Source organism: Anopheles bellator, chromosome 1 (assembly GCF_943735745.2).
Source record: "Anopheles bellator chromosome 1, idAnoBellAS_SP24_06.2, whole genome shotgun sequence".
Lineage (NCBI taxonomy): Eukaryota > Metazoa > Arthropoda > Insecta > Diptera > Culicidae > Anopheles > Anopheles bellator.
In genome coordinates, this window is record NC_071285.1 from 22,821,120 (window position 1) to 22,846,270 (window position 25,151).

Consider the following 25,151-nt stretch of genomic DNA (forward strand, 5'->3'; position numbering starts at 1 on the left):
TAAAGATAATAACAACAACAGCGGCGGAGTTCGGTTATTTAGTTGGGTTGTTATGTTTCGTTATCAACTGATCGTGCGTTCTTTTCTAAGTGAGAAGCGGTAAACTGAGTGAGTTTAAGATTTAACGCATATGTGTACATCTATGCTATGTTAACTGGTTTCCCAAAATCTGGTGGCTTGTAGCATCGCTGAATTTGAGTGAATTGAATGTAGCAGCAGTTAAAAGTGCGCTTGTACGCACTGTGTGTTCCAGCGGATCCAACGGAGACGGATTCTCTCCTTCTTCGGAGCGTGCTGCGTAAAGCTGTATTTGTCGCGCATTTCAAGGTTCGTTGTTGTGGTCCAGCGCAGAGCGTTAAACAAGATCGGTTCCATTTAGATCGTGACTTAATAGTCAGAAGATCTCGTAGCGTATCAATCGGATCTGATGAATGTCACCACTAACCTGTTGAGTGAAGACGCCGACGCGGACAAAACATAAACGGTGTTATTGGTTGAGATGGCCGATGTTTATGCTCTCATTTGAATGTTACAGCCTCATTCGCCCGTTCCCCGAAAAATGTATGATCGTTAAGGCAAGAGTATCCACGGAAACCGAGCTCCTTTTGCCGCGTGTCGTCGTTTAGTGTTGTGCAATGTTAGTGTTCTGATCGACGTGAGTATGAGTCACCGACCGAGATGCGTGTCCTCGGAGAATGACTATCGCTTCCCGGGATTCCTTTGGACCTTTCCTTTGTCTGTTATCGATGAATCTGTCATCGATTGATTGCTTTGAAAGCATGGATTGGATGCACTCGAGGTTTACAGTTAGCTGCAATCGTGCAAACACTTGTAGCCATTCCACGAAACATTCATATTAATTTTTTATCATTCGTCTCTCTTCGTCAAAAGGGTGCAGCTAATAGGCCTCGTATGAGTGGCGCACCGCGATCCCACGATGCGATGCACCAAGAAATGAAATAACTTCGCAGTGGAACCGTGAACTCAAATTTCAGACATTCATCATCTTACGTGCCAGACATAACAAACGAGCCGGCGTGTTACCCTTTCGTACGTGCCCTTCGATCCGTGTAGTGGTGTTAAAAGCAGTGTTTTCCAAAGGACAGCTCGCGTAGGTGTGTGTGTTTTGAGAAGTTAAACTTCCAAAACGCTCTGCCCAGTGATGCAGTTGGCCAAATTCTAATGTGTATTGCGCCAGACAATGCACATTTTGGTGGCACCTACTACAGTTTCACGTTTTCGCACTGTTACGCGTTGTTTGGCAGTGTTGGTGTGTGGTGTGTCTCAATCCAAAGGATATGCACCCATCAGGATGCCAGCTGCAGCACCGCGTGGAAGCGAGACATGCAAATAAACTGGTTCTGTGCAGCAATTTGTATGGCTGTGTACGTGGAATGCACATCGTTCGCTGCAATGTGGCCGCAAATGCAACTTACTAGATTCGCCATGCGATAAAGCTCGCCAAATCACGTTCCACCCGGTGATGCTGGTCACATACCTTAGGCGGAGTTAGTTCGCCGGCCCCGCGGATACTGTCTGGACGTTTTCGTGTGATTTTGAGGTGTGTTACGAATGTTGTTTCAAAAATGATTCTCCACGGTTTAATCTGTTTACAATCAGTCTGAATATTGGAAACAGTGAACCGTCGTGCTGTGGGCTCCGCTTCTTTGGAATTCCTTCTATACCCGGTTCATCAAAGGCCACCCTTTTCAAGCGATCCGGTTTTTAGCGTTGACCTCAGTATTTCCGTGTTAGTGAGATATTGGCGGGTTGAAGGGGCGGCGAGGGATGTTGCCAGTCGGGTCGCATGAATGAAAGTTGATCTGTTAAGACGATCGATGTTGGTGCGATGTTGATTCTTCTCGTCGGCTGGCGGTGTTGTTGGCCTAAAGGCGGCGAAGATGAGGCCCGTGAGACAAAGATCAAAACAGTGGCTCCAGAAGAAAGCCGGTTCTTGTTTGCCATCGCTACGCATGCACACGACATTCCACAGCCTCGTCGTGCCAGCGTTTCGTCGATGAGTTTCTTCCGGGTTCTTTCACCATCTCAATTTTCAATATTTTTATGCATTTTTCTTCCTATGTGGCATCGACTACAGATATCTGCCACGTACACTAACAAACCTGCGAGCCTTACCTCTACGATTAACGAACTTCCCGTCTAACTAATGAATCAATTTTGTAGGATGTGTATTATTGCAAGTTGGGGTATGGAAGCCCTTTTTAGTTCTTATACATTGAAGACTTAATCTAGTATTTTTTTATTTGAATTGTTCCAGCAACTCGTTGTATGTAGTTAACTTTTAAGGCAGAGGCTCTACCATGGTTGAAAGCGATCGTTAGTTGTCTACCGTCCACATATTGGGCCATGCCGACCCATAAGCCAATGAGCCCCATGTGGTGTTATGTGAGGACCGTCTGTTGGCTCGCCCCAAAAACAAACGGCATAGAAGCGGTTTCTTACCGTCTGAAGACTTCATCTGCCGAGTCAGCTTTGTCGCCCTCGTATCGCTCGCATCATTCATTCATTACTTATGTTGGTTTCGTCGATGACCGAGGAGATGTGTTGTGCATTATGGTTTTCGGGTTAGCCGTTCCTCGACCTCCTACAGTCAGCATCACCCAGTTTGACCGCCGAAGCATTGACGGTGCGATCTCATCTGATGCTGGCCACTGATGCACCATCGATTCCGTTGCAGCGGGTGTCAAGTGAAGAGTGTCGGAATGGGTGAGGTTGTCGAGGGGTACAAAGTTCAATGGTTTCGTACACTGTGTTTGTGTTCAACGATTCGGGCGATGTGTTTGTGGTGCCTGTACGCAGTACGGGTTGCGTGTGTCTGGCTGCAGCCTGCGTTCGCGCCGTTGCTATGCAACCCTCGGGGTTCACGAGGTTCGAAATTTATGTCTGGATGCACTACTTAATCTGGTTTTTGTTCCTCGCCTTGCGGTTCCATTTGCTGCATTTGTCAAGCATATGGTGCATATCTGACGCCCACTGTATCTGTGTTCGGTCGGCTCCCACTACTCTACCGCGCCTCACTCAAACTACTTTCCCACAAATGCATTTGCTTTGTGCTTCAAATAAGTTTAAAATCAAACCCATCGCGGCTCTCTGTGGAACGTTTATGGCCCATAGAGCGCTAGAAACGTTATGGTCAGATGCACTGGTTCGTTTCAGATCTCTTCAAAGTTCATCCATGCCAAATTTTATCATTCATTCAACTCCGGAAATCTTTCACAGACTACGCAAGAACATCAAACAATATAATTTATCACTAACTAAAGTAAATATGCAATGGCGGAATTTAGTGGAAATTTATACATTAAGACCAATCGGCACCGTCTGAGATTTTTTATAACCATGTTTTACACAACAATACAAATTTCATTTAAGCTCCTCGCGACAGCGTTTCTGACATTGTATCATTTAATGATTTTCGAATCAACCTACAGCCTCGTGTTGCTCAAGCTTAACCATCAATCAGTGTTCCCTTAATTGCACTAAATCGTTGTTGCACGGAATTTTGTGAGCAGAACCACGAAGAGCGAAAAATGTCGAAATATAATCGAGTTCAGGCTTTTTTTTTCGCCTAGATCGACTCAGCCGCGGCAGAGGCGGAAGAAGTAAACTGTTTTTCGGCCCGGCTGGATATGGGTCCATCAAAAAAACAAAAACAAAAAAAACACATTTGTTCGCAAGGGAAGAGAAAATCACGCAGAATTTGCCCGGTGATGGAAATGGGAAATGGTTTGAAAAATGGTTGATTTTTGCTCCGCAATCGTGTGAAGATCCCGGGTAAAAGGTGTGGCGGGCGTCGATTCAGGGGCGCCAAACATAGTGCCGAAAAAAGGCTTACGAAGCGGACCCACCATATGTACCTCTTTGGCAGTAGGCCTAATGTGTTCGTGAGCCACACAATAGGGTGAACGTGAAAAGTTGAACATGGAAACTATTTTTCCAAACACTTAAAATATTGATTGTTCTACGCGTTGTTGGACTTCAGCAGTGAAGCTACTCGTTTCCTGTAAAGTTTCCGCGGGTCGCATTTCACAGATGCATTAGGAATCGTTCCACAGGTCACGTGAATATTGTCACGGCATCTACCGATGTCAGCGGATCAAGCTTAGCTTTTATGAGGGGAAAGAATCGTGTTCGAGGGCTGTAACGTAACGTGCCTGATTTGCTGGCCAATTGTGTGCCTTTTTTATGGTTGTCGGTAGGTTCGTTTAGTGTTGCCGTGCAACCTGTGGAAAGTGAGTCAAAACACGCACGTTTGGTTTCGATACATGTTGGACCAAATTCGACAAATCTTAGTTATAAATTTGTACTTACTTTATAGCAAATAAGGCCAGCTACTCAACAAAGAATAGAGTTATTCGCTTTGTGGCGTGGGACTTTTTTCAGTTGTTCACGTCAAACCTCTGGACGTTTTGTCATGGAAAAGTGCATAGCCATGCAAGTTACGCTTCAGTGGCGGTTGGCTGTTGCAGCCAACCATTACTTATTTAACCATGGTCTACCCTGGTGGACAATCATTTTCCCCGTATCGATCGATCAACATTATTTTTTCACTGTACTTCCGAAGCTTGGTCAGGCGCCACCGGTTCGCTGGCAGGGGCCTGGTTTTACAAAAAGTCTTACAATCTGACGGGTCAGAAGGTGCGACTCGTCGGGAGTTGGCTGGCGTGTTAGCACCGCATAACTGTATGGATTTCTTACCATTTAGTATTCGCGTGGTTGGCGTAGAGTTCAATTTTTTGCATACTTTTGAAGCAAGCCCTTGATATTTAAGCCAACGCTGCAAAGCACACTGTGCGCGGGGCTTTTTTTGCAGTGTGCAGTCGACACACGTTCCGCTTTAGAACGTGAGTAAGTTGAACTACTTATTAAACTCGGCGATTAGATATGCTGATGCCTTTGTTGTCAGCTGAACGTGTGATGGAATAATGTGCAACTTTCTTGCAACGCCAATTGCATCAATGCCAGCGTCGCTGCACTTCTTCGGATGCCGAAACATAATTATATACATTTCAGTAACATAGTTTTAAGCTAAATCTTCGCTTGCCATAGGATTCTTGCCCAGTTCTCAGATCTCAATGACAAATTCATACACTAATTTTATTTTTTCTTCCCATTGCAGAGTGTGTTGTTCGTTTCCTTGTGTCAATGAGAGCTGCGGTGGGAGGTTTGTTAAGCAGCAAGACGAAGATCTCCACCCCGCTTCAAACGTGATCATCCGGTATAACGTACAGTGGCAAAACGCAATCAACGCAACCAACGCAAACCACTGGCACGCCGACAGATGCGTAAACACGTGTAAACGTCTGAGCCACAAGGAACCGCTCCAGAAGGCCAAAAAGGTGCAAGATAAACGAACATCGCAGTTTCCTATTTGTGCCCGCCTGGAACGACGCGAATCAACGAGGCTTCTGGAAGAGGGTTGTTTGAGACCGGAAGTTCATTTCGCCCCACTACTACTTGACCCCGGTGGTTTCCAGCCGTATTTGCGTTTGCTGCTCAGCGTCTTCTACTTCCGTGCGCGGCTGGCTCTTATTACTGTGATTGGGTCGGCTCATTCTGCGCCGAAATGCTTTCAGCAGACCGCTGTGACGGTATTGGTAGTGGTAGGAGCCACCCCACTCAACACCTCGCCGATGGCGCGCCTTGCTTCCGGTAGGGGTGATTCGCGCAATAATGATCGCTCGGAATTATGTATGCGCGTACGTGTACCATCGTGTGCTGGGCACGTACTGAAGGTCCCAGAATTCGTGCTGGGGTTTGAAGTTGAGCGGAGCGAGAGTGAAGCGATTTTTATGACGAATGCAACCGATTGCGACCGTGATGTGATGCACTGCACAGCCTTGTGTAAGAGTGTTTTCCACCCACTCCGTTGTGGTTTGTCACAGGAAGTGTCCGAAGGATTGCGTGTGGTGTGTCAAAGTTTCAATGGAAGACCCACTTCATGATCGTTGTTGTTGATCGTGCATTTTCATGGTAGCAAGTAATTGATCAGCTTCTGCATGCAATAAGTGTTTCTTTTAATGCTACGTGAAACTCCCCGCAAAAAAAACTCAGAAAACAACGCAAAGGTTGTGTTTGCGCAAATGTGTCAGTGTATGGCAGGAAATTCTAGCACTTGTGAAACGGAAACCGAAACTAAGAAGCAAGAAACGGCCGAAATGTGATAAATGTGATGTGAAGTGCGTACCGGATAAGTGGGCAGTGAAGCAAAGTTGGAATAAACGGAAATGGAAAATATAAGCATTAAACCGAAGCATGAATGTTAGCTGGGTGAGGGCGAATCAGTTATGTTTGAATGGTGAAAAGCAGTAAGAAATCCCGTATCAATTAGCCCCACCAGAACCGCTGTTATTTGAGAATTCTACGCACAGTGCACTTGCGTGTACTTGCCGCCGCTTTTGAAGCTCCTTCGGTTCGGTTCAGTAAGAATGGGTTTGGCATCGTCGAAAGCCGTCAACAGCATTGCCGGTAGTGGCAATGGCACTGGCGGAACTGACGGAGCGAGCGATGGTAGCCGTGGTATGATTTTGGGCAATGGGCGTCAAAGCAAGGATAGTGTTATTGTGGAGACCACCGCCTCCTACCCGGTGTTGGACAATCGCCAGCCGTGCTCCATACTTCCGTCGCCGTCCGGAAGCACCAGTGTTGACACTTGGAAATCGTCCAGCTGCCATGTCCGACAGGCCAGCATACGATCGCGTAATCTACAGCCCATGCCGGATAGCGGCGAGTTGGATCGTCGCTTTGCAAAAGTGCTGGTAAGTATCGGGGACTTTCTTCGTCTATAAAAAAAGGATGACACGTATTCATGATAACAGATAACCTGCGAAGGCCGCTAGTTGCAGGGAATTTGCCTTACGCCTTCAATTGTGCACTTCTGCCATTTTCCCTTCGTATGATAATTATGGTTAAATGGATACATGCTATTCCTTGCCTCTGAAAGCAGGGTTAACTAGAAAAAATCATCTGTTGGATCTGTGTGAAGATCGTTCGATGCAAAACAGCGTTCAGGTAACAGGCCCAAGGGTCGCTCTAAAATCTCCTGGAAAAGACAAACATTGTGCACCGATGTTGGTCGGCCGTGTGCGACCCGCTGTGCGCAGGAACAGATTTGTTTTTCTGCAAATTGGGATAATTTGAGCTGCTGTTGCTTTGCCTAGCTGACAGAATGCGCATCATTGTTATTCTACTCAGTTGGTCTATCGTGACATGAAGTTGACACATTGGGGGCTCTGTGGGTAGCATCCCTTCCCAGCCAATGGATAGGGTGCGCCATAAAATGCTAATTTAATAGCTTCAAAATATTAAGTAATGGGCGGAAACTCCCTGCATCCGTTTGCCGTTTGGACCGGTCGATACAGGCATTTTCGCAGCAGGTCCTATTCTGCTGCCGGTGCATGAAAATGTGCGCGAAAATGAGTTGAGAAGCGTGTGAACGTTTCATTTATGCCCGTAAACAAGTAGATTCACACGCAGGTTACGAATCGTTGGATGTTACCGTGCAGGAGGCCCCAAATATGTTCAGGGATTGTTGATTGGACCCTAAACATACTTGTAAAAGTATTCGTCTAGGAAGCAAGGCCAAAGATGCGGTAAAGTTTATGCTCCTTCTTTGAAACGAACGATGTGTTGAAGCTGTAACATTTAATAATTAAAGAAAACGTGAATATATTCATATCTACGCTTAACTGTAAAATACATATATTTATTCTAGAAATTAAAACGAGATTGTTTCCACCTTGTCCAACTACGGTTGTAAAACATCTTAACATTACAACGTGTACTATAAAGTATTGTAATAGTAGTTCATTGATACAGCTATTTCAATGCATCATAAATTGAACATCAATCAAATTAACATTCAATAATAGTCCCATACAGTGGCACAGCAGAGCAATTCGAAACCAATCAAGGTCTACTTTATTACTACACTATTTTTGGGTGCTCACCATTTGCTTCGATTAATTGCCTACCTTGCCGTAAAATAACTGCACCAAGTGCGACCCTATTGATAGGTTGTTGATGTGGCAGAATTAATTATCTCTGCCAACTCCTCCTCTCAGGCATGTTTGAAGTGCCGTTGAGTCATCAGTACCGCCAAGTTTCGTGTTGGAGTTATGACTTCATGCACTCGTCAGTGTGTGAGTGTGAGAATTCTAAAACGCGTGGTGGCTGCGTCTGATGAATCACGTTGTTATTTTTTCTTATCCTCAATGCTGAGAAACGATGCTGGATACAAAAAATATCTTACGACCCCTAGAAACGCTCCATGGTTCCATATCCAGCGACTGAGGCTGGTGTCGCGTTATTTTGGTTTCGCGCTGCTTAGCTTCGCTTACTTGTGGAGAGACGGTCTTTTGAGGTTTCTGGTATGAAAGCAGCTGGGTTAAGCCGTTCGTGTAACGTTCACGACGACGAACCTTGCGCCTTGAGGATGCTACTTAAGAGGAGGGTGCTTTTGTACGGCGTGGAGTATGTCACTGAAGCGGATGCCTGCAATCGAGAGAAACGATGCCACATCTCTGGTGACGCGCGTTGGAAAAGATGAGCATGCATAAATATTGACTCATTGTTACGCCTGGCTTCCCGGATCTTCGGTGGGGCTGTGTATTCGGAAAATAAACGGGGGAGGTAGTGGCTGCAGGGAAAATGAATTTTACATCCGGTCCAAGAATGGACGGAAACAAGTTCAGGTTTGATGCTTCTGTAGCCGGAACTACCTCACATGCTTACAGTCCTTCTGATGGGGTCCAGTGTTTGTTTAACAAAATATGGCCAGGACGCGGGAGATGGCGTCTATTTGGTTGGGTTTTATCTTTCTCCAAGGAAAGTATAATATGCGCGCATACAGCTCAACGGAGCATCCAATGCTGTGTTGTGCTGTAAGCATTAGTTTAGTCATAGTGGACGAAAGGTTATTGGGGTAAGCTTTCTACATCGTGTGGCTGAGTAGAAAGGTCACGATCGTCTGAGGTGGGCTACGGCAGATGCCGGTGTGACAGAAATCCATAGGCAGGCGGTACTAAAAACACCACGACTGCGGATTTTCTTTGGTTTTATTGTCTTTGTACACTTTTTATGCAAAAGTGAAGGTTTGAAGTCAAGGTAGGGAACAGTAGAAAGTATGGTCTTATGACTCTTTAGCGTAGCACGAATCTATAAATCCTTGGTACTTTCTATGTGATACCATTTTAGACTAATGTATATAACTTTAAAATACAAAATTTACGCTCCCAATAAACTAGCCAGGAGCTTAATTGATAAGTTGATAAGAAATTTTAGAAACTGAACCATAAGTATATATTTTATGGCAAGCTCTGCGGTGTGTATGGAAATGGAAGTTTCTCTCAATGCCGAAGATTTAGGAAAGTAGCTCAAGCGTGACTACACGAATAGGGTTGAAACTACGTTCGGTTGAATTTTGGTCCCACCAGCAGACCTTGGCACTCAATGCTTGACAGTTCCAACCTAGCAACATCCATTTATGGCAGCATTCGACCACCTGGTGTCACTGCTGTCGCTTTTCACGTTTGTTTATTTTGTTGCCCAAACTGTGTTAGGTTCACTTATAATCAACCGAATTACCTCATGTAAAACGAATTGAAAATTTCCGTTATACATGCCCGCCGAACTTTCTAGAATCAATGAAGAACTGTTTGTTATCAATAAAATTGCTCGAGAATTTACTATCTTGTTCTCGTTCTTTTCAGTGTTCAGTGTTATATTCAGTGTTACAGTGTTCAGTGTTATATGTTCTTTATAGTGTTATTATTCAGTGTTATATAGTGATCTGCTATTCGATTATGTTATCGTTGATTATCGTTGATGTTATCGAACCAATTTTGCGTGCAAGTTTTATCAAATGTTTTAGCATCTTTTTCAACTGAGCTTATCTTAACCATACACCAACGCTTCAAATTATATCATTGGCCTGCGGATAGTTGAAAAATTATTGACTCTGTGAAAACCAAATTCACATTACTGTGCGCATTAGTGTTTCGGAAGACTCGAATACCTTACGGACTTGGTTTCAGTAGCAGACCCGCGATTTGCGTGCAACGAGATGCAAATAAATTGATCGTTCCTCTATCAACCTCCATTAGGAGCAAAGTCACTTGGGGGGAGATGATGCCGTTTATCAGACCGACAATATGCGGGTCATGGGTGAAAGAGGGTTTTAAATGAAAATGACCGACAGTCCAGTAGGGCAATCAAATTTACGCAGCCCATGAACTACGACCGTATCATGCGAGGGTTAAAGTCTGGCCACGTGAGCAAACAGCCATAGCGATTTCAAATAATTCAAAATTTGCGGAAAAAATCCATTCCAGCTTTCTTTTCAAACCGCTTTGAATATAATTTTCTTGAATAATCTTACAATCGCTTGACCGTTTCTAGAGTACCACTACCGGTGTGGGGCACGCACTTACGCCTATATTAGTGCAAACGTCAACCACATCCGAAACCGTGTTCAGGAGGGAATATCGTTTGTCACAAACCACAGAAAGAACCGCTTTTATGAAGTGCCTAATTTGCCGTGCTGTCTGGATGCGTACAACATTGCCCAGACTAAATGCTCCATTGTAAGCCACAATATGTGCCAGGTTCTTTGGATTGTGAAGAGTGCACTTCAGTCATGGCCTCGCTCCGTGTTCGTGGATTGATCGTCTTCGTTTCCTTTAAACAGGCAGACGACACCAGAAATAGAAATGAAAGACATAAACAAGATAAGCGGCTGGTAAATTCATAGCAGTCTTCGGCCTGCTGCATCAACAGAGGCTGATGGGTGATGCTTATCGTGGCAACATGTTCATCGTGGCCTAACGGAAAGGAGCACATCTCTTCTTTGTTTTCGCCGCCGCAAGATGGACTCAGTTTTGTCAATAAATAGGGGACCGTTAGAAGGAAGGCACAGCAAAGTCGTTCGTAAAGTCAAACCGTGAAGATTATCAGTGAATAATCAAACTCGATGCCCAGCTGGCTTTCGCGAAGTTTACGAATGCTTGCGGTTAGAGCGGTGAAATGCTATATATGTGTACAAAATCTTGCCTCTCGATCAGTAACGCTTAACGCTAACGGAAGCAGTTGAGCCTTATATTAAGGTCACCCACCGAAAGCGTACTCTCCAAAAAACCGTATTGTCGAATTTTTTTGTCTCATCAAACAAAGCTGTACTCTACCTTTAAAAATTAACAGACCAAGGTTCATAGTCACAATTGTCAAATTGTTGCAACACAATTGTATTTATTGTTTCTGTTCATTACGTTGATGTGCACATAACGTAATCCCGAAAATGAAATGAACTAATTTATGTTTCGCTATCTCTTAATGGAAAAAATCAAATCAAATACAAATTTTTAACAAAATTACTTTCTCTTATATGCTTGATTTTCAAGCAGCTGCAAAGGCCATACGGTTTCGTTACGCTCGGCCCTATATTATGTTGGGCCGTAGCTTACGAACCCGAACGTCTTGCAGATAGCATCAAACAAAGCCGAATGGCCGAGGCGCCGTTCCAGAAATAAACACGGAAGCCGTAATATGATTCCCTCTGTGACTTTTCTTCAAAAACCGGGCAACATAAATATTACTCATCTTGAGTTATACTTAAATGGTGGTCTTAACGAAAATGCCCTTTAACTCTCTTTAACGTTCCTTTACTGGATTACTGTTTTATTGCTTTATTATGGTTACTGTAACACTACGATTACTTTATTGGAATTGAATGAAAAAACGAAGTAGTGGAACGTAAAAATGTTGCACAAAATCAAAACAAAACTTAAAATATTGAATTATCTGAAACAAACTATTGAACGGTAGATCAAAACAAAAAGCAACACTAAACTAACATGAAGTTAACATCTAACATCTAACTTGCTCCGCGTAAAAAATCATGACTACTTTTACGCATTGCTCCATACATTTGGTTATTACGAACACAAACAAACAAAAGATATGTTGACGGATTTAAGCTTAGCGTTCAGGTTTGTCAAGGCGATCGATATTTTAGGTTTCAAGCCAACGGTTACATAAGTATTTGATAGATAGCTTTCTAAACCTGTATCAATGAGTGGTTAAGATTTTTCGTTGAAACGATTTTAGCGTTTATGTTTAGTTAACAAAAATGAAACACTGTCAAACACTAATGGACAGAGTGTTCATGTTTGCATTTGTCCAAATTTTGATGACCAAGTACTTCTATACCGTTTTTTTCCTTAAAATCGAGTCTTAGATCATTTCGAAATTGTCATTCGGTAAAGCTACTCCTTGTTTTGCGAATGAGTGTTTCTTGTTTGCGAATGAATTTTATATATGAAAAAAGTGGGCTCAATATTTCTTTTTATTCAATCAGCGTCGGTGTGCGATGTCCAAATGTATGCCTCCCACGATAAGCACTGTCCAGCTACAAGTTTCCTTCTTTTGCTTTGCATCCCACAACCTTGCGAGTGGCAGTATTTTATAAGTATATTGAAAACTAGTATATAAGCTGATTACGAAATAGTTTATATGAATACCGGTTCTACCTTTGAGCCGTCCACTTGCATTAGACATCGAGCCTTAGCTAGGTTATTTATATATTGTCACTGAAAAACTATTACTTTAAAATCAAAATTTGGTTTAAGGAAAGAATCGTTTAGAACCATAAATAAAAACTCGAACGAAATCAGAACAATGTGGCAAACATAATACAAAAAATTGAACCATACTGTAGAGAGAGTTTTCAGTAAAAATAAGAGTGACAAATTTCTTTCAGACGAAGTTGAATGAAAAACGCTCTACGTGTACTACAAAGTACCAAATGGGGTCGTAATCGATCTGACACAGATTTGCCGTTCATTCATGCACACAGATAGTCACGGAGGCTCCGGCCGGGATTTAAATGACCAAATGGCCACATTTGTTGGGTGCCACTACAAAACGAAGAATGAAAGCAAAAGAAAGACTCAGCTTTTGTTCATGTTGCTGAACGGTTTGTGGATTCGTGACCATCGCACATCTTATGACTCTTTGCTGGTAAGCGGTATTCTTTTTCTACTAGGGAGAGTTTGTTTTGATCAAGATGTGAATCATCGTAGCGGCATCTGATCAGGCGTCACTGATGTCATTGTTGCTCTGATTTGGTATGCAGAACCCATCAGAAATCCAAAAACTATATTGTCCATGTTTATTTCACGCATTGTAGGAGCTTAGTAACGAAATCGTCCATCTGCACAGCACCGATCCAAGGGTCCCTATTTGTTTCTTGGAAAAAGGAAGTTGGTGGTTTATGTGAAAACGGGGACCCTTGCTAAAACTGTTGATGTGATTTATAAGCATAGAAGAGAAGAAGCTTACACTGACAACAACTATCTGATTCTCCTACTTTCATTAGAGTTCGATTAACTAAATCAGTAAATGTAGTAGATAATTTTACATCTTTGTCGATTCTTATCACGGAAATACAAAACAAACAATTTGAATACAAGAACAAACCTTATTGGTCCATCACTCCATCAGCATAAATGTAAACAGTTATCACTCCGTAATTTGGATTGATTAAAATCAAAATTTCTCAACACAAAACTATAATTTTATCGAGATTTCAATTTGTTTTTATTGAAATCGTAAGCTTTTTATGTATAATCATCGTGCAGTATAACACCAGGAAAGATGCGACTCCGCATTGGGTCAAGTTGTTAAGCTTCCACGGGGCAGCGACGAACGGCAATTAGATGCCAAGAGCGTTTTTAGTCCGTTACTACACAGCAATTGATCCACCCGTTAATACAGGGATCCATTTTTGGTGTTACTTTCAATGCTATGCGTCACGTACGGCGTTTGTCGCTCGCTGTGAACTTTCATCGATCGTACGCCGGTTTATTACGATGTACTGTACTCAAATTCAAGTGGAAATTTTAATTTCATGCAGCCTACGAATGGTTTTGCTTGTCGCGTAACTACGAACCTGTCTTCTTCGGCGCTGGAGTCGGTAATGAATCATTCGTTGCGCAACGAAGAAACATGGTCAGTAAAACCTAGCCATCCGCCCCCGTCTAAACTTTGCGAATTTTGCAGGGGAAGAGCAGACGTGTTGCTCCTTTCAATCTGTGGAATGATCGTTGCATTCGTATTCGTATGGCGACTGCACGTTTCACCGCAAGGGGTCTTTCTCGGCACCTCAAGAAGACTGATTTAGGGCTACGGTTTGGTTTATGAACGCACTAGTTGGCTTACGACCATTGGCCTCTATGCTTAATTAACCTTCCAGTGTTCCACTGCAGAGACCAAACATAGACCGCTGAATGGGCAAACTATTATGTGGTGTCTTTATTTGCGTTAGCACGCTCACGGTTGCCTCAGAGCCATAAGGCTGAGGTAGTTGATTCACAACTTTGCTTCAGCAACTTCTTTACGTAAACAAGAGCAAACATTTTGATGAGAACAATATGCGTAAAATAGTGTGAAGGCCGATACAAATAATACCCGGCGGAAGGGTTTCCGCATGTGAATTGATAAATTTTCTATTCTTCATTAAATAACATTGAAAACATAATCGGAGGCGCGCCTATACCCTTATAGAAATAGCCAAGCTCTCCAATGTGTCTCTTATAATAGATGTGAATATTTGCAGTAACAATTCCAATGTTCCAACTAACTTATAGGTTGCTAGTTAATAGTGACTACAATGATCAGCAAATTATCTAATTACAATTTTCCCACATCTCATCTAACCATTACAGGCCTCTATGGATCTTCCACCCGACAAAGCGAAGCTGTTGAAAAATTATGACAATGCAAAAAAATGGGACATCATATGCGACCAGGTGAGTTTCTTCAATCCATCACGCGTGCAACTTTACTCACAGTGGTCAGCCGCCCTCGTCTTGTGAGATTATGCGCAACGTGTGTGCGCATGGTCAACTGGTAATTAACACAATCTTGAGCTGGGTGCGGCCACATTTTTGGAGTGTTATTGTCTTTTGCGACATGAATATGATTCTATTGTGTTTGATTAATTAACGTCAGATTGAAGCATGTGTGTATGGGATAAGGTTTAATCAGTTAACTGTTGTCAGTAACCAGCACAATGTGAAAAAATGGTAAACAAATTCTCATGTCACTTCCCCGCTAATGTCGGCTTAAATTCAGTTGTCGTCAAAAGTGGCATGAATAATCTTAAACCACACAAAGATAATGTCGTAATAGGAAGAAATCATTTTTGTATGTTTATAGTTTGTTCATTCTTTGTACGGCAAGTTTGCCTTTTTTTTCATTTTGTTTCCTAGATCTGTTTTGTTTTTTTTCATAAACAACAATAATGTTTATAATTTTAATTTATTTGCTTTGTTGTGTTAATTGAGTTCAGACAATACGTTGCGACGGTTAATTCGAAACTATCGCGTTGGTGAGGTGGGGTTAGGATAACATGGTGCAAAAAGAGCGACATAAAAATTTGAGCTTTTTTGTAGCACACTTTTACGGTTGGGTTACGCCATCATTAATTATTAATTATGTAGCATGCAATGTTTGCATTGCAGTAGGTCAAACTTAATTACACGAATAACCTTGGGGCACAAATATTATGTCCTAAAAAGAGAGTCAAGTGTTATTCCGTCTATATTGGTGTTGGTTTTTCGTACATAGGAGGCTTTTATGAAAATACAAATAAAAAAAAATAAACAAGTTAACAAAAACACATAAAAACAACATACTCAAAAATCTGTGAAAAAATTGTAATAAGTTTTATTATATTCTATGTTGTTATCTGTAATGTTTTGCTGGCAAACAGTACACTGAAAGTGACGTTGTGGTATTAATAACTAAGCTGATAGTGTTTCAGTTTCATTTACATTGTTGAAGAAATTCTTATCCTTCTTCAGAATTGTGCGATAACGTGCTTAAAATAGTGCCATTTTAACAATGCTCGTGGAGTGATTCAGTGAAGTCCGCCATGCTACCACTATACTCAACTGACCTCTGGTCATCAATCTTCAACATTAGCCAACGCCTTGAACACGGCATGGCAACGCCTTACACATGGCTACGATGAAGTCATTCCCCGCAACATGATGTAAGTGCGTGCTGGACGGAGGATTTGATTGCCAGTTCACCATTAGTGTTGGTGGAGTAGGCATTCGTAAACTGGCTTGGATAACGTAGACTATGGAATGACGAATTACAATCCTATCAAAGCACATTTGACCCGATTACACTCAAAACACCTAAATCTTGTTATATCGGACATTAATTCCGCTTTAAAAGAGGAGAAAAAGTTGAATTGAACTAAAAATAAGCTTTAAAAATTTATTAAAATTTAAAAATAAGATAGAAATTTAAGCTGAAACTGTGAAGTTTGAATTTATGTCGTTTTGTTCTCAATTCAAAGCCCATTCTATGTCTGGCAAATGTATGTCGAAGCTGGCAGGCTTTTTTATGGGCAGATTGGACCGTACTTTTTTCAATACTACACCATCAAACTGTCGACTATACTATCCTAATATATATGTTACATCGTGAAAAATACGTTACGTAACAGCTTTTTTCTAACTTAGATGATTTTATCAATTTCCAATTGGATTGTGATTGAAGCTAATAGGGGAAAATGAATATCAAATTTGACATGTAAAATATTAAGCAGTAAATATTGAATTACTGTTGTAACAAAATATCACATTTTCGAATTATGTGTTCTGCAAGCGAACGAGTGCAAGTGTGTTCTGCAAGTTCTGTAGTGAACAAACGGTACTCTAAGCACAGCGAACTGTTGGTTGATCAAATTGTAGTTTTGATAAAAATAATAAAAGCATTCATTTGTGTTTCAAAATAAGGATTTTAACAATTTCTCTATCTAATTTATCTATATGTTTTTAGGAAATGGTACATGCTAAAGATCCTCCTGCGCACTACCTTACGAAGTTACGAACCTATCTGGATCCCAAGGCCTCCCGAAGTCATAGGGTAAGTTAATCAACCCACAGTTTGTTCTCTCATGAGACACGTGCAATCACAGTACTTGGCAGCAAGACTCAAGTTTCCTTATTGATTTCTATGTCACCGGAATCACACGGCATTGATGCGAAACCCTGCACCTACATATCTTACATAGGTTCCTTCTCTGTCATATTCTCTACTTAATCTGCGACATTGCTTTGGCAGAGAACGTATCGCTTTCTACGTGTTCACAGATGCGAATCCAGCTCTGTAAATGAGTAGTCTTGTGAACCGTACGTATATCTGTAAATTTATTACGTAGAAATCCTTTGATGACGTTCACGGAGATCGCCGTATAGAGCTGGTTATCGATTTACACTTATGGCGGCTGCTACGGCTGGTGGCCATCGGCGCCAACCTTTGAGATCAGCTTACGAAATATGAAGTAATTGCCCGGTGGAAACCGGACGGACTTTAGCACATAGACTTCAGCCCGGATGCCTGTTCCGCGGATTGCATTGTACAACCGTTGTCTGGCCCGCGATTCAATTCGATGCATATGCCTTTCGTTCTATCCCACCACAAGCACCATTTTGTACGGCTTCACGGTCACAATCAAATGCATTAAAAGATTTCTTTATTACCGGGATCAATCACGGTTCATGGTTGTTCGTTGTCGTAAACGCAATGTTCAGCAAGAACGATGAACGACCTGCTGCCCTAAACGTTGAAATTCAAACTGAAAGGAAGCTAAATCCGGTTGTTGAGTTTGTATTGATCATATGAATATTGTTATAGTTATAGTTATAGACTATAGTTTCAATTAAAAAAATCTTTGACAATGGTTGTAAATATGGAATTTGATGAAATCATGTAAATTGCAAGGATATAGAAACACTCATTTCCGTTATTAAAAAAGGTAGTTTCGAATTAAGGATTTACTGTTCATTCACTAACTTATCTCTTTTAATTTTTTTATTGTTTACAGAAACGAAAAATGGTCGGTGAATCAACGTCGACGCAAGTGTTACGCGACCTAGAAATCTCTCTCCGAACGAACCACATCGAGTGGGTGAAAGAGTTTCTAGATGAAGAAAACCAGGGTTTGGATGCGCTGATCGATTACCTCAGCTTCCGGCTGGCTATGATGCGCCACGAACAGCGCATTCAAGAAGCAAAATCGGAATCGGACGAAGGTCTCAACCCGAAGGATGGTCTAAACATTGGCAACAACTCATTCGGAAGCAACGAAACCAACCATAAGTCGATCCCGAACGGTTTTATGAGACCAGGATTGGGTGATATGATGGACAGTCCTAGCATCAAGCGTCGTTCGAGGCACATCGCCAAGCTCAATATGGGACTCACGACGGACGATATTCATGTGTGCATCATGTGCATGCGTGCGATCATGAACAACAAATACGGTTTCAATATGGTCATACAGCACCGGGAAGCCATCAATTGCATCGCACTCAGCTTGATCCACAAATCGCTTCGCACGAAGGCGCTGGTGCTGGAACTGCTGGCCGCTATTTGCCTGGTAAAGGGCGGTCACGAGATCATTCTTTTCGCGTTCGACAACTTTAAGAAGGTGTGCTCGGAACAGCGTCGTTTTCAGACCCTGATGGAGTACTTCATGAACTATGAGCTGTTCAACATTGACTTCATGGTAGCATGCATGCAGTTTGTCAACATTGTCGTCCACTCGGTAGAGGACATGAACTATCGTGTGCACCTCCAGTACGAGTTTACTGCTCTCGGGTTGGATGAGTATCTCGAGAAGCTGCGACTGACGGAATCCGAGGAGCTACACGTACAGATTTCCGCATACCTAGATAATGTGTTCGACGTGGCTGCCCTGATGGAGGACAGTGAAACGAAAACGGCCGCTCTGGAGCGCGTAAATGAGTTAGAGGACGAATTGGGTCGTGCTCTGGATCAAGCCAGTGAAATTGAGCGGGAAGCGCTGTTCAAGATCGGCGAACTAGAAGCTGAACTGAGCCGTACGAGGAATGAGCGTGATGAGCTGTATCAAAAGCAGCTGGTGGTCGAGGATGAAGTTATCAAACTGAAACGGGCTCTCAAACAGCACGAACAGGAATCGCAGAGCCGCCAGTCGATGCTATTGGAGCTGGAAAATTTGACCAAAACTCTGCCGAAAGGAACGTCTATTGCGGACGTTTCAAACCTACTGGCCAAAGGTGGTCTGTCCGAGCTCAGCCCAACCGGTAGTGGCAGCAGCAATAGCGGTGGAGTTAGCCAACAAGCACCCCCTATACCTCCTCCCCCGGCACCGCCAGCTCCGTCTGTTGTTCCCATGCCTCCGCCACCACCCTGTCCTCCGGCACCGCCATCTGGTAGTGAGCCGCCGAGAGCTCCTCCGAAACCTCCGACGTTCATTCCTGTGCCACCGCCTATGGGAGGCGGTGGACATAACGGGGCACTCCACTGCACGGATGGTGCGATGACCATCAAGCGCAAAGTGCAGCCGAAGTACAAACTGCCAACGTTAAACTGGGTTGCACTGAAACCAAACCAGGTACGCGGTACGATATTCAACGAATTGGACGATGAGAAACTGCATCGGCAGATCGATTTCGTTGACTTTGAGGAACGGTTCAAGATCGGTATGGGTGGTCCAGTTACCAACGGAAGCTGTGATATGGATGGTTTGTCCACATTCCCTAGCAAGCGATTCAAAAAGCCCGAGCATATTTCACTGCTTGAGCACACGAGACTAAGAAACATTGGTAAGTATTGTAGTTGAACGACCACATCAAATGTTTAAATGCGCAGCCACGATTCAAGCATCCTTTTTCGTCGTCCTTTGTGTAGCAATATCTCGACGAAAATTGGAAATGCCGGCTGAGACGGTTATCAAGGCGATCAACAATCTCGATCTCAAGCTGTTATCGCTGGAAAACGTAGAACTGTTACAGAAGATAACACCAACGGACCAGGAACAGAAGTTGTATAAGGAGTATGTGATAGAGAAGAAGGATCTGAATCAGTTAACCGAAGAGGACAAGTTTATGCTACAGCTAACGAAAGTGGAGCGAATTTCATCCAAACTCTCGATCATGAACTACATTGGCAACTTTTTCGATTGCTTGCATCTAATTAGTCCGGTAAGTTATGCGAAAGGAAACTAAAAGCCTCTCTCTAGTATGTCGATAATCTTTCAATAGGTGTGATTGTTACAGGAGGATTTATGTCAATTTTGTCATTTCAATGAATTTTTTAAAATTTATGTCACCAAATTTGCAGCAAGTGTATTCGATCATCTCAGCCTCGTCCTCGATAAAATCGTCCAAGAAGTTCCGCGCAGTGCTCGAAGTGATACTGGCGTTCGGAAACTATCTAAACAGCAGCAAACGCGGCCCGGCGTACGGTTTCAAGTTGCAGTCCCTAGACACGCTGCTCGACACCAAATCCAACGACAAGCGCATGAGCTTGATGCACTACATTGTAGCCACTATTCGACAAAAGTTTCCCGAGTTAATGAACTTTGATACAGAACTTTTTTGTACCGACAAAGCGGCCCAGGTATCGCTTGAGATGCTCATCTCCGACGTGAACGAACTGGAAAAAGGCATGGAAACAGTACGAAAAGAAGCCGAGTTGCGTGGTAAAGGCATCCACAGCCACGTGTTGCGTGATTTTCTGGGAAACTCGGAAGAGAAGTTGAAAAAGATCAAGTCTGAATGTAAAACAGCACAGGTTTGTACATTAAATAATACACTAATCGATGATTCGTCAATAACAATCCGTTTTATTCTCATTTTTTGTCAGGAATCATTCAAAGAATGTATCGAATACTTTGGCGAGTCATCCAGAAATGCCGATGCGAATGCATTCTTCTCATTACTAGTCCGTTTTGTACGAGCCTTTAAGGTAGGGTTACTTCCCGCACGGCATCTCGTCCTGTTCTGCCTGGGTTAAATTATAACAATCGAGCATTTTTCTGGGTTTCAGACATGTGATCAGGAAAACGAACAACGACGACGGCTGGAAGCAGCCGCACTGCAAGCATCCGTTAAAAAGGATGAGGATGAGCAGGTGGTGCTGCGTAACAATAAAATTAATAGCCAAAAGAAACAACAGGTACGATCACTGGCCGACGTCGGCAACCCTCTTCGGTTGTCGACTAGCTTTCTGCAAAACTTAACCCACATGAACCGGGAACTGCAAAACATGTTCGGGACGAGTATCACAAGCGTTAAATAGATAGCTTTACGGAACAAACCCCAGCAATCACACTAGCAAAGTGACACGTGCATAACAAATTCATATTTTAGAGTAACGTATAGTGTGTGTCCAATTGGAATGGTAGCTGTTTTACGTATTCTGCTTGGTGTGTGTTTTGGTTTGGTTTATAATTCCTATACATTCTACTACTACTAATATACATTTTCGGTTACGTCCCTTTCGCAGTCGGACATTCTTCATTATTGGACTTTGTTCAAATCTTTTTTTCTGGTATTAGTATACTGCTTCAAATGCGATATCTTGAATAGTGTTTCTATAGTATATCTTCTGTTTATAGACAGAGAAATTAAGTAGTTCTCATTATTTCGTTTTATCTTTGTTTTGGTTTACATCCGATCACAGATATTATCATCGATCCACCAATTCTTTTTGAAAATGATCACGTCTAGGGTATATTTGCGTTATAGTACTATATTTAAAAGAAATATATATATAATAAACCGTTAAAATATAAGTACGGCTCGGTTCGTTCTTTTAAGAGAAAAAACGTTAGAATAATAATAAAAAAATGCCTGTTATACAGACAGTAATATAACAATATTCTAAATTGGCATACTACAATGTGTATGATGCATTGAAACCAATTTCAACCAAATATGTTTAGGTTAACGTGTACTACAGCAAGCTTCTCATGTGGCAGATCCTTCGAAGAAATTAACATTGTTGGACGGTTTTACTTTAAACCGTTGTAAAATAAAAAAGTGGACACAGAAACGATGCATCCATTGCGAGTTCAGCAAACTAAACAAAAGCATTGTGGATTCTATTATTCGGAACATGGCGTTAAATGAGGACCTATAAAATTCTGCCTATAATCCACTGTATTTTAGAAATTCCTTATTCACTCATGGTTTTAAAATAGCTTGGATAGAACTTCGAATGTAATTATTTAAACAATGCAAACTTTTCATAACTGTTGGTTAGTTGTGCTGTTGGATAATTCCACTCAGTGTGATGGTATCCTATTGGAATTCTGCTAAGGTGTGATTTATTTATTATTTTGAAATTCAACAAATCCGTACACTGGTGTTTCCACGCAGGGCTTCCTATTTCTGTGTAATGGGTATATTTCGATGTTCAGTCGTTAGTATTAAGGATTCTTTTTTTTCTATTAAGCAGTGTATATATATATTTATATGTGTGTGTGTGTGTGTGCTTTTTTATCTGTTCTAAATGTTGGTTAAGGTTGGTAAGCAACATTAATTTCATTTTATTGCACATAACAGTTTTGCAAAACAACTAAAATCTAAACGCATTATTGGATCGGTTTTGATCACATGCTAATTAATTGAATGAATGCTAACACGAAAAAATTAACATCACCTTGGTTCAACTAAATTATCTACAATTGAAACAAGTCATTCAAAACGTGTCTCTGTTATCGAAAGCCTTGATGATCTGGTTGACTGTCTAACTATTGTTTGTAGATAAAACACACTCTATTACAGTTGTAAACTGATAGAACCCGCTACATGTTTGCAGTAAGAAAGAACACTCAAAATTAATGAACGGTGAACCACTAATGCGCGATTTTGCACAATTCTTTGCACGAGTTTCATTGACATTAAACATTTACTTTCGTTACAGGAGGCTGTTATCAACGAATTAAAGTTAAAAGCACACGCTGTGCGTGAGAAAAAGCTTCTTCAGCAAGATGAAGTATATAATGGAGCTTTGGAAGATATTCTGCTGGGGCTGAAGAACGAACCATATCGGAGAGCGGACGCTGTACGGAGAAGTCAGCGCCGTCGAATCGACAGTAATAGGCTCTCTAGAACAATGGAGGAAGTAGACTTTTGAAGACGTGTTGTGTTTATCGGGTTCAAGTTTGATTAATGTAATATTATTTTTAAATTGTACATTTGTCTTGGCATTTTAGCACTTTCCTCATCTGAGAATTTGTTTTCGTTTTGTCCACAACGTGTAAGTAATTGATGGTTTGAAGCAAATCAATAATCAATAGAGTTTTTTCTGTTCCTATGCGTTAATATTGATAAGCATATTATATCAATTGAATGAAACTTTCATTGTTTTTAAGTATTTTTTATTTACTTTTAAGACATAGTTGTACAATTCAAACCAACGCTAAAAAGATCTACACCATCTCAAAAATGTCGATTGAATTATCATTCACATTCCGCTATTCGAACTTTTGATCGAGCAACTGCAGTAGAGATATTTTCCAATTTGATACACCGCACATGGGAGGGCAAATGACAATTTTTATTGTCGAGCAAAAAACCGCGGGATGATATTATTTTTGGTAATCTATTAAACTGATATTCAAAAACCTATCTCCATATGAAACATTTAAAAGTAAACTGAAAGCAGCGATTGAAACGAATGCTAAATTACGAGCTTTAATGCAGCGCACAACATTTGCTAACCGATGTGTACATGTTTAATTTTTAACGTCCAAAACTTCACACGTGTACAATGACTTTAACCAAACACAGTGCAAATTGTAAAATTTTCGGTGCTTATAAAACGAGTTACAATAACTGGCAATACGAATATCAAACTGATCATAGAAAGCTTGTAAAACTGCGTTTTATAATCTACAGCAGGTATACATAATGAAAGGTGCAAACATAGGAGCATCTTTATTTCTTCTCATGCTTATCAATTGCAACTATGACACCTTTGATAAGGTTTTACACAATTTTTCGTAAATAAACTGAAAGCTTCCATTTTTAGTCTTTGCGTTCCAGAAAACACTTTTGTAACATTCGAACAGTTTTTAGGCAAACACGATCTGATTTCCTAACAGAAACCGATCCTGATTACATGAAAACCGATCGAAGTTTGAAGAAACTTGATTTAAGCTCGGGATAAACCCAACTTCACTTCACTTTCGCACTTCTCCTCGAACTTGAACCTGTTCATTCCGGTGTAAGATCCGGTATCCTTTCTGAATAAGATGTTTTGATGCCGGAATGCCTCTTACTTTAGAACGATTCCACCACGGCGTCGATGGTGGCTCCTTCTCCTAGATGAATATAATTTACCATATCGTTCGGTTGGCGGTGTTGAAATGTGGTAAACGTTTCATCGTTGATGACGATCACGAAGCAAGACTCTTCTACTCTGATGTCGAGCGTGAATGGTTGCCCTATGGCGATCGGGCAGGAGCTAGAGCGTTCCTCATCTTGCCAGCATTGGCCGACGTACGAGTTAAGTACGATGGTACGTTCGTTAGGCCGAACGCTCAGATGAAGCGCCGTATCGTCCCGTGGAGCAACCTCGGGCCCTAACTGCAAGTTGATGTTAAATCTGAACGAAAAAGGTATGTATAGCATATAGTACAAGCTCTAATTATATATCTCTCGATCTTCAAACCTGTTGCTCGTCAGCGTGCCTTGTATGATGATTTTTTTCCCCACTGGAAGACCGCCAAGGATGGCACCCAGGCAGGGAACATCCTTGTTTTACATTCAATGCTCAAGGTAATTAGTTTGTCAAACGCCTTAGTCTACGTTTAACACACTTACCGGATTAAACAGTGGTAGCATTACTGATGCCATGCTGTCATAAAATATTTACAATTTTCACACGGAACGCCTAAATTAACGATGTTTCCAACATGCACAAGATAATAAACCGCGACGATCTATAAATTTCGCAACTGTGCCTGTGCAGCTCTAGGCACCATGTATTTAAGGTGTGCTATTTTATCTTATCGATCACGTGGCGTAGGATTCTTATTATCCTCACTATCTACCTTTACCGCAAGTTAGATTCTCTTGATCTTATTTTGTGCACTGTTAAAAATCCAACCAAAACGTTTTTTCTTTTCTTTGCCCCGTGCTATGAATAGCACCGAATCACCGTTGTTTTAAATAATTTGGAATCTCAGCATCATCTATAAGTAAATCGCTTGTAAATCGTACAGCTTTTCTTATGTTTCTATCGCTTGATATACTTTATCTTGCAACTGGTACTGGATG

The 25,151-nt window shown here is 41.7% G+C and overlaps 2 protein-coding genes across 2 annotated transcripts; one reads left to right on the top strand and one right to left on the bottom strand.

The window, feature by feature from the left end:
- LOC131205386 (formin-like protein) lies at positions 1 to 23,894 on the top strand. Its single transcript, XM_058197461.1, has 11 exons — positions 1 to 108; positions 184 to 327; positions 5,141 to 6,779; positions 14,742 to 14,825; positions 16,873 to 16,959; positions 17,921 to 19,685; positions 19,771 to 20,063; positions 20,203 to 20,655; positions 20,728 to 20,829; positions 20,911 to 21,039; positions 22,792 to 23,894. Exons 3-11 carry the CDS (start codon positions 6,450 to 6,452, stop codon positions 23,002 to 23,004), a joined length of 3,456 nt encoding a protein of 1,151 aa, XP_058053444.1. The 5' UTR covers positions 1 to 108; positions 184 to 327; positions 5,141 to 6,449; the 3' UTR covers positions 23,005 to 23,894.
- Positions 23,238 to 25,151, bottom strand: LOC131206627 (32 kDa beta-galactoside-binding lectin-like). Its single transcript, XM_058199249.1, has 3 exons — positions 24,696 to 25,151; positions 24,544 to 24,626; positions 23,238 to 24,477 (listed from the first exon to the last, which is right to left on the bottom strand). The coding sequence occupies exons 1-3, from the start codon at positions 24,726 to 24,728 to the stop codon at positions 24,153 to 24,155; spliced, it is 441 nt and encodes a 146-aa protein (XP_058055232.1). The 5' UTR covers positions 24,729 to 25,151; the 3' UTR covers positions 23,238 to 24,152.